Source organism: Poecilia formosa, unplaced genomic scaffold (assembly GCF_000485575.1).
Source record: "Poecilia formosa unplaced genomic scaffold, Poecilia_formosa-5.1.2 Scaffold41, whole genome shotgun sequence".
Classification (NCBI taxonomy): Eukaryota; Metazoa; Chordata; class Actinopteri; order Cyprinodontiformes; family Poeciliidae; genus Poecilia; species Poecilia formosa.
Window position 1 is genome coordinate 3,003,905 of NW_006799980.1, and position 8,589 is coordinate 3,012,493.

General features: G+C 35.7%; 1 protein-coding gene across 1 annotated transcript; it reads left to right on the top strand.

The window, feature by feature from the left end:
* Nucleotides 1-48: 48 nt before the first annotated feature.
* On the top strand, nt 49-6,389 carry LOC103137592 (mixed lineage kinase domain-like protein). Its single transcript, XM_007551399.2, has 10 exons — nt 49-578; nt 860-946; nt 1,990-2,155; nt 2,646-2,746; nt 3,196-3,331; nt 4,200-4,284; nt 4,359-4,510; nt 4,858-4,907; nt 5,337-5,483; nt 5,628-6,389. Exons 1-10 carry the CDS (start codon nt 86-88, stop codon nt 5,675-5,677), a joined length of 1,467 nt encoding a protein of 488 aa, XP_007551461.1. The 5' UTR covers nt 49-85; the 3' UTR covers nt 5,678-6,389.
* The last annotated feature ends 2,200 nt before the right edge of the window (nt 6,390-8,589 follow it).

The window sequence follows — 8,589 nt, forward strand, 5'->3', positions numbered from 1 at the left end:
TTTTACTTTTTTTCTCTCTGTTATTTGGTATATATGGTAGTTTTTTTGCCTGTGTCTCACGGAGTTTACCTTAACTTATTTTCTAATGTTCTGTTGTAAACTTTATGCTCTCTCTTCCTTTCAGATGATCATGGATTATGTAGAGCCCATTCTTTCTATTACTTCACAGATCTACACTCTAGTTGAGAAAGTTAAGGCCAATAAAAAGCGCTGCTGTCGTGTTCTGGAGCGAGTAAAAGCCTTGGAGGACTTGGTGAAGTCAATCAAACAGAGGAATGAAGTCAATCACTCTGCTGAGGTGGAGACTTCCCTGAAGGGACTCTCCATCACTCTCAAATCAGCTCAGGAGCTCATTGAGAAATATACTTTGTCAAACTTGGTTAAGCGCATCCTGAAGTCCAGCAGTCATGGAGATGAATTCAACAGTGTGAATGAACGGCTCAATGATGCCTTCCAAAGCCTAGCATTAGCTCTGCAGCTAGAACATGGAAATCAGTTGTTCAGGGTTTTTGAGCAGATCTCCAGGCAGAAGGAAGATGAAGCTGACAGCAGGGAAGATGATGCAGAATTAAAAAGAAGTAAGAAAAACTGACTTATATTTCACTTCGTAGATTAAATTATACATTTTAGTTAAATGGAACTGCAGATGTTTACAGTAGTTATCTGAAAAATAAATTTGATTCATGTTTGACAAATCACATAAAATTAGTGTAGGCCACAACGGAATAAAATGGCTGCCTTTTTAAAAAAGATCATATCTGCATTAACATTCCATTACAGATTGCTTCTTAAAAGCACAGCTATGATGGTTGTCAGCAGCTAGTCCTAATCAAAACACACCTGTGTTTTTGTTCCTCAGTGCTCATGGAATATGGGGAATATGTGGAAACCATGCAAAGGGACCTTGAAGACATTAAATCCAATGTAGTAAAAATCGTGGAGATGCGTGAGTATACAGTAACTTCACTCTGTTGAAACTCCAGACACTCTGTAGTTTTCTCTTTTGTTACTGTTTTCCATTTTGGTGTTTGAACTTTTTTTTTTTTTTTTACAAATCTCAGCTATGATAAAATGACTTATTGCAATTCCAGTGGTTTCATATTTTGTCACTTGATTTTTGTTATTATTATCATTATTATTTTTGATACCTTATTTTGCTAAAAATATTCACTCACCCATTCATCTGGAGTGCAGTATTGGAATATGGTCATATGCACACTCCATTGTCATCAGGAATATTACAACAACAAAGGCAGCAGTTTAGTCATACAGTGAAAGGTGACATGAAAGGCAACACGTTAGATTCAGTTGTGGAAATAGTGGCACCACTTAACTGTAAAGCAGAGGATATAAGTTCTGAGGATATTTATAAAATAATATCTAACAATATAAAACAGTAAATTAACAGTCAACCACACCAGTTTTTAGATTTATATAAAAACATTTATATGTATCCATAAAAAAAAAACATTTATGTCGTAGTGCTGTCACTTATTAAAAATTTAAACAGCTTAATTTATCTGTAGTGCTATGATTAATCATGATTAATCACAATGCCTAACCTTCTATGTTTGAAATATAAATATGTACTCAGTTGAGCTTCTTGCAGTAACAGTGCGCTGGGCAAGCTCCAGTAACAGTCTCCCAGTACTCACCAGCAACCAGGGAAACTTACTCTATAACACATACAGATAGTAGCAAACTTGTTCTGGAGACAATTGACAGATGAGATATATTTTATCTTTTTAGTTCTTGTGTGGCCCATCCTTCACTAACTCAAACCTTTAGTCAGATCAAGTCAGATTTTTTGTAGTTATTTGTAAAACCTTCCACTGACATTTCATTTGTTAGAACTTTATTAAGCTATAATGTTTGTTAACCATTTTTAAATCAATGGCATGTCGATACTGGAGTAGTGATGTCCAAGTTGAGTAAAGTCATAGCTTTTTTGGCAAATTTGAAAATAGTATTTGCCTTTTATTTTCACAGTGAATAAACCCAGGATCATAAGTATGGACATCCGAATGATTAAACCAGATGAACTGAAGAATGTTGAAGAAAAGTCCTTCATGACAACACCAACCTCTGAGGTCTACAAAGGAGAATTTGGTGGTTTCACAGTGGCCATCAAGAAATACACAGGAGCCAAACCAGGGTCTGTGGCCTATTTAAAGTCATTTGTGAACTTTGTTTCAGAAATTGAAGAGCAAATTGCTATTCAATTTGCTATTCAGTCTATATGTTTGTGATCTAACTTGGTATAATCCAAAATAATCTAATAAAAAAATTATTTCCAGCTGCCCTGGAAACAATATATCCAGATTGATATCAATTATTAGAGAACTTCTTTATCAAAAAAGTACTTGTCTGTTTCATTGTAAGAACGTTTACATGACGTCCAAGTGTTTCTGTAAAACACAGATGCACAAGTTCAGTGCTGCTCATAGTTTCTGCAGAGCTGTAGATCAGCACTCTAACCAATGGGACAGATGTGTCACTGGGCTGAGCACAACCATTTTATGATCTATTTAAATTCATGTCTGCTCTAGATATGTTTTTGAATAAGACTATCAAACGTAACCTAATTCTCAGAAATACAGCTCTTTGTACCATACTGTTACCATAAACACCTTCTCTACCTGCAGGATGGTAAAGTCTGTCTTCAATAAGGAAGTTGAGACCATGAAACGCTTTGAGTCACCCAACATCCTGCGAATGTTCGGCATCTGCATCCGAGAAGAGAACAGTGAGTAGTGATGCACACAATGCTCAAGATAGTTCAGTGTTTCTCAACCTTTTTTGGGCCAGCGCCCCCCTAGCCTTTATCCAGGTCCCTCACCTCCCCCCACCAAAGAATTTGTAGGCTACTTTGCACTGATTATTATTTTATTATTAATATTACTTTCACTATTGTAGATGTTTTGATTTTTATGCTTGTTTCTGTATTTGTCATCAAAATAATTTCCCAGAGAACAAAAAAGCCATGGGAATAGAAATTATTTTCACAGGTCTCTACGAAAAATGCAATGAACATTCAACTTAAAATCGGTAGGCCTAACAGCAGCCAATCAGAGTGGAAAAAATATTCTTGTTCTGTGCCAACTTCTATTTGTTAAATATTACACAAAATGACCAGCTTGAGAACCGGTAAGATAGTTCAAATAGCAAAGAGTTATGTCACACTTAATTCTGCAGCTTCAAACCCTGAGTTCCTCGTCATCATGGAGTATTGTGAAAAAGGAAGCCTTCGAGATGTTCTGAACTCCAAACATGAACTGTTATGGACCAGGAAAGCATCCATGTGTTTGGATGCAGCACAGGGACTTTACCGGTAAGTTGGCTAAAGTAGTAGAGGCAGAGATCGGAGATTTCAGACGGGAACGTTTTGTTCTGTGTTCCAGTTTGTCCAACAGTTCTGTGTTTGCAGCCTGTTAGAGAAGTTCTTAATGTTCCCAATGGTCCATTCCATCACTGTCTTCTTTAAACTCTGAGTTATTCATATTGGGGCAGATTCCTCCCAATGTCAATACAAAGCACTTTCCCAAAAGGTAAAATTAATCTCAAGTTGTATAGAACTTAATTTTCCCAAATTCAGAACTCGTAACCCCTATGGAAGCCCATTTCCATCATGAAAGAAAAACTAAAAGACCAACAGGAAGTCATAATTTCGACTTTCAAAGACATAAATTGTGAGATTCAAAGTCATAATTTTGACTTTCAAAGTCATAATTTCAACATTCAAAGTCATAATTATGAGATTCGAAATTATGACTTTGAAAGTTGAAATTATGATTTAGAATTTCATAATTATGACTTTGAAAGTCGAAATTATGGCTTCCTGTTGGTCTTTTATTTTTGCTTTCATGGCGGAAATGGGCTTCCATACTTAAATTCAGATCAAGAAATATTCCGGGCATATTGAGAGTTGAAACAAAACAGGGCAGCATTAGGTGGATTGCAACATGTTTCACCAGCTGTAGTAAAAAGTTAAAGTTTGGGAGCTGAAGTACCATGAGGAGCTGATGTAGAGATGTTTGTGTCTCCACCTACTTCCTCCAAATACATGTCACCACATGCTAGCTTTAGTAACTTAAAGCTAGCAAATCGAGATGAGCAGTATTATATGCTTGTTTGACTAAGCTAAGGATGGTTTTATATATACATAAATGAATAAAATAATGTGTAATAATGTATTTTAGACTCCATCTAACTGAGGAAATAAGTAAGCTTCACATGAGCATCACTAGCAGTAAGTTCCTCGTGGATGAGAACTACAGAGTGAAGGTAAAAAAGTCAAAACACACTGGAATGAGATGCTGGTAACTATTCATTGCTTCTTATACTCTTTCTGTTTTCAGCTGGGAGGGCTAGAACTAGCCAAAACAGAGACATCACTGAAAAGAACTACTAAGGGTAAAGAGGATAAAACCATCAGCTTGCTGTGCTACTCCTCTCCCCAGCAGCTCAGCAACATCAACCATGCATACACCAAAGAGTGTGAGATCTACAGGTTGGTATCACCAGGGGCCACCATCCAGTCAGCGTTTGCTTTTACAGGATGTTTTTTGAGAAATCTCTTTTGATTTGCAGTGTTTTCACAATTTAGTGTTTACAGTGTTAATATTTAAAATACAAAAAATTTCATGTGCTATTTTAGCAAGACAGGATAAGTTGATTCATTCAACATGTTTGAAAGAAACAGAACAGTCAGAAAGTCAGCAGGGTTTTTAATATGGCTTTTATTCTTTGCATAGGTAAAAATTTAATATCGGTAAAAATTTAATCAAAATGATTGAATGGAAATATGTCACAAATGAAATAATAATTGAAAAATCTTGTTATCTTGTTCTTTTTCAGCTTGGGAATCGTTTTGTGGGAAATTGCCACTCGTAAAAAGCCTTTTGAAGGTGTGCATCTGGAAACCTGTCTTTGCAAATAATCTTTGATAAATCTGTTAGATTTAGATTTATTTGTATTTTCATCAACCAAGAAGTTTATTTCAGTTTTGTTCACTAGAAAAGACAGGACCATGTAAAAAGGGTTATTTTTCTTTAGAAATACATATTTTTGCTGTTTTTACTTTTAACTGTTGAAAAGTATTTATATCATCTTCAATATGTAGTAGAAAAGTCTTTACTGGAATCATGGTAATCCAGCCTTTTTTATATAATTGCTGAGAAACTTCTGGCATGTTTCCTCTGGTATTTTTAACAAATCATCTGTTCCAATCAGTCTTTGAGTATGGAAGGACAAACATTTCAGGTTCTCAATCAGATCTGAGCCATGGCTGAGTCACTCCTTGATCTTTATTAAAAAGTTTCTCTTTCTTCTTCCAGACTGCGGTGACGATGACAAAATTATTTCTAAAAAAGTGTGTGAGGAAAAATATCAGGAGCCGCTCCCTGCTGATTGTCCTGAATCCCTGGGGGAGATGATCAAGGCCTGCAGAGCTTATGAAAGCTCTTGCAGGCCATCTGCTGGCGGTATGGAGCTGTTGTTTTTGCTCAGTTCCACTCTGTAGTGGAACTGAGCAAAAACTTTTACAGCTGAACATTTAAAACCTCCGTTTTAAATGGCTTAGAGTCAGCCTTGAATGTCTCTGTCTTTGTCTCTCTCGTCCTCTGCAGTGTTGGTGGATAAACTGCGAAGTGTGCTGGTACAGTTTGAGAAACAGTGAAAGCCTTCAACACTGATATCTTCTACAATTTTATTCATGTGATGTGTGATAATGATATTCTTCTATTTCTATTTTGACTGTAATCTTGTTCTTTTTTTTATTTTTATTTTTTACTTTCCCTGTAGTTTTTAGTAGTTTTGTTAATTTTGTCTTGTAATTCTCAGTCACATTTCCTTTCTTCCACATCCCCAACATGAGCATGTCATAGTAACTACATAACTGGTCACTTTAAATAATCTTTGGTTCTGAGGTTGACACAATACCAACACTTTCAACTCAATAATCATACAAAGAAAAACACTATGATACCACAGCAATCCTTTCTATAAGGTAGAGAGTTACATTATGATATTTCTGTATTGGCAGATCAAGACTGAAATTTGTTGCTCTTTACAGACGTTCTTTCAAATAAGGAGAAGAAAACATGATTAAAATAGAATTATTTCCACCGTGCTATTTAGGCTACAACTGAGAAGCAGAAGTTCAGCACTCATTAGAAAAAAAGTATTTAAATTGTAAGTGTTGCTTCCCTTGATTGCAAAACAATAGAAGGTTAAACTTAAAAGGTGTTTATGTCCTTTGTGGAAGTATGTACCTTGGATTCAGCTGTAATTCATTTTCTTTATCTGTAGTGTGTTCGTGTGCGCTTCCATTTTTGTGTCGCTGTACTAAATTGTCTTAGTAATGAACAAATAAAATGTTTCAAAGTGTAGACAAGGATCAGAGGGCTGCTTCACAAAACCAGGATAGTGGATTAAGTGAGGACTTTTGAGATATCTTGGCTTAAGTAATCCTTGATTCGGTTTCACAAAAGTAGTAACAAATAAGTTACCATGGCGATTTATCCTGTACAGCAAGCCTGTACAGAATTGCTGTACAGGAGAAAAGCCTTTACTGGAATCATGGTAGTCCAGCCTTTTCATTGGTAAGCTGTACTTACAGATGAATTTTAACTTAACTTAAAATAATGTTAGCAACGTAAATTAATTTTATTTTTGGCATATAATTAACAAATGCACAATTTAAATCACACAACATTTAAAACAAGTTCTTATTTACATCATAAGCATACCATTTGTGATTATCATTTTATAAGCTCAGTTACAATTTATCCTCTGTCTTTTGATTGCTGTTAAGCTGCCTTTGGAGTTAAATTGTCCCTTCAAAAGAAAAGCACTCTTTTGTTTTGACTAGACAGGTTACTAGTCCATCACAGTGAAAAGCAACTCATTCTTTCTAATGCAGATTTCAAAGACAAACAGAAGTGGAGCTGAAAAGCACGTGGAAGGAGCAAAACTCTTTCTGCTTCAGGTATCTTTCCTCTGGATGCATCTTACTGTGTATGTGCTTATTGAAGAGAAAACTGACTTTTGTCATGTTTGTATTTTGTTACTTCGTCATTAGATTTGTTCTTATTATAACCAGCTCAAATGTTTTCACCTGGTTTAGAGTCTCGGGTGGACTGAATAAATTCTCTGGACAGGAAGACCTCATTTCCTCCACAGACTTAAATGAATTATATGGCTGCAAGTTTCAACGCATCTGAATCATTTATTTTAGCAATTACATTTTCTCTAGGGATGACAATATTCTTATCCCTCAAGAAGTAGAGTCAAGGCAGCTGGATAGACATTGAATTATGAATGACTAATTATGCAGCTGGTCTTTTCGGTCACAGACAAAGATTGAGAACACGTTTAGTTATGGTTCATAAAAGGCATTCAGACATTGAGTCTTTATTTTTTATGGTAGCTGACCTTGCTGTGTGACAAGAATTTGAAGACTGGATTTGTGTTCCAGTCTTCTCCCTTGGTATTCTTTGGAGGTTTATTAGTAAAATAGCATGCTGGTAGGTTATGCTATTGCCACAATCAGTGGCGGTTTCTGATATGGGTGACACAGGCAACTGCCCAGGATGGCATCTTGTGGGGGCGTAATGAGCATTACCCCCTCCATCTGGCCCTCTGAATGTCAACAGTGCCCAGGTATGTATATCAGGAGGAAAAATCAATAAGTGAAGATATCATGGATGCTGCCCTACATGATGATCCACTAGATACCTGCTGATTTATGTAATAAAAAGCATTTATTGAATTGATTTAACCTGCCAAATTTCTTTTTAATGTTGGGTTTGTTTGTACTGTGATTTATGTTGAAAAATATATTTAATAATTATATATTTATTGATTGATATAATTTGGCAATAAATAAATAGAAACTGCATTGATTTGATTGATAACATGATATTTAAGCACACTTAGTGTTTAGTCTAGAATCTAGAGGGCCACATAAATAGCTCTAGTGGGCCAGATTTGGCCCACAGGCCTCGAGTTTGATCCACAGTGAATAGTGAACATGTGATCTACAGTGAACAGAAGCACAGGTGTAAGTGTCCATAAGTAAATTAATTAAAAAGGAAATACTGTGAATTGATATCAAACAAACTTAAGAAGGATTACATAAGTGCTGCAAATTTACCACCTATTAGGAATATACAGAACCACTGTGGTGCAAATGATGTTTTTCTAATTTGCTGCACAACATGAAAACAGGACACAATATTCCATCATTTGATTTGCATCTCATATAAATAGTTCCTCGGAAATGATTCAGTAAATTGATTTTAAATGTAAAAAAGGGACTGGCTTATGTAATCAGTCTGAAGCACCTTCAGTTCTCACCGCTCTCAGGAAACAATACTAACATGGTTTTCTCAATAATATTTGCCAGTCCCATTTTTTTATCACTGGTGTAAGACACAAACACCATTCATTATGTTATTGTGTGCTCCGCATCCTACAGTGTCATTAATGCAGCAAACAAGTTATAAAGTGTGTAGAATTTTCTCATCTGCATGTCACTGTCAAAATGAGGAACATACCAATTTAGAATTATGATGGAAAAACTGTCAC

What these genes read in the sequence shown, in the direction of transcription:
- LOC103137592 (XM_007551399.2), top strand. Translation starts at nt 86, where the DNA reads ATGTTCTGTTGTAAACTTTATGCTCTCTCTTCCTTTCAGATGATCATG. An exon ending in AGTAAAAATCGTGGAGATGC is followed by an intron (nt 947 to 1,989) that starts GTGAGTATACAG and finishes TTATTTTCACAG; the next exon opens with TGAATAAACCCAGGATCATA. An exon ending in CTGCATCCGAGAAGAGAACA is followed by an intron (nt 2,747 to 3,195) that starts GTGAGTAGTGAT and finishes TTAATTCTGCAG; the next exon opens with CTTCAAACCCTGAGTTCCTC.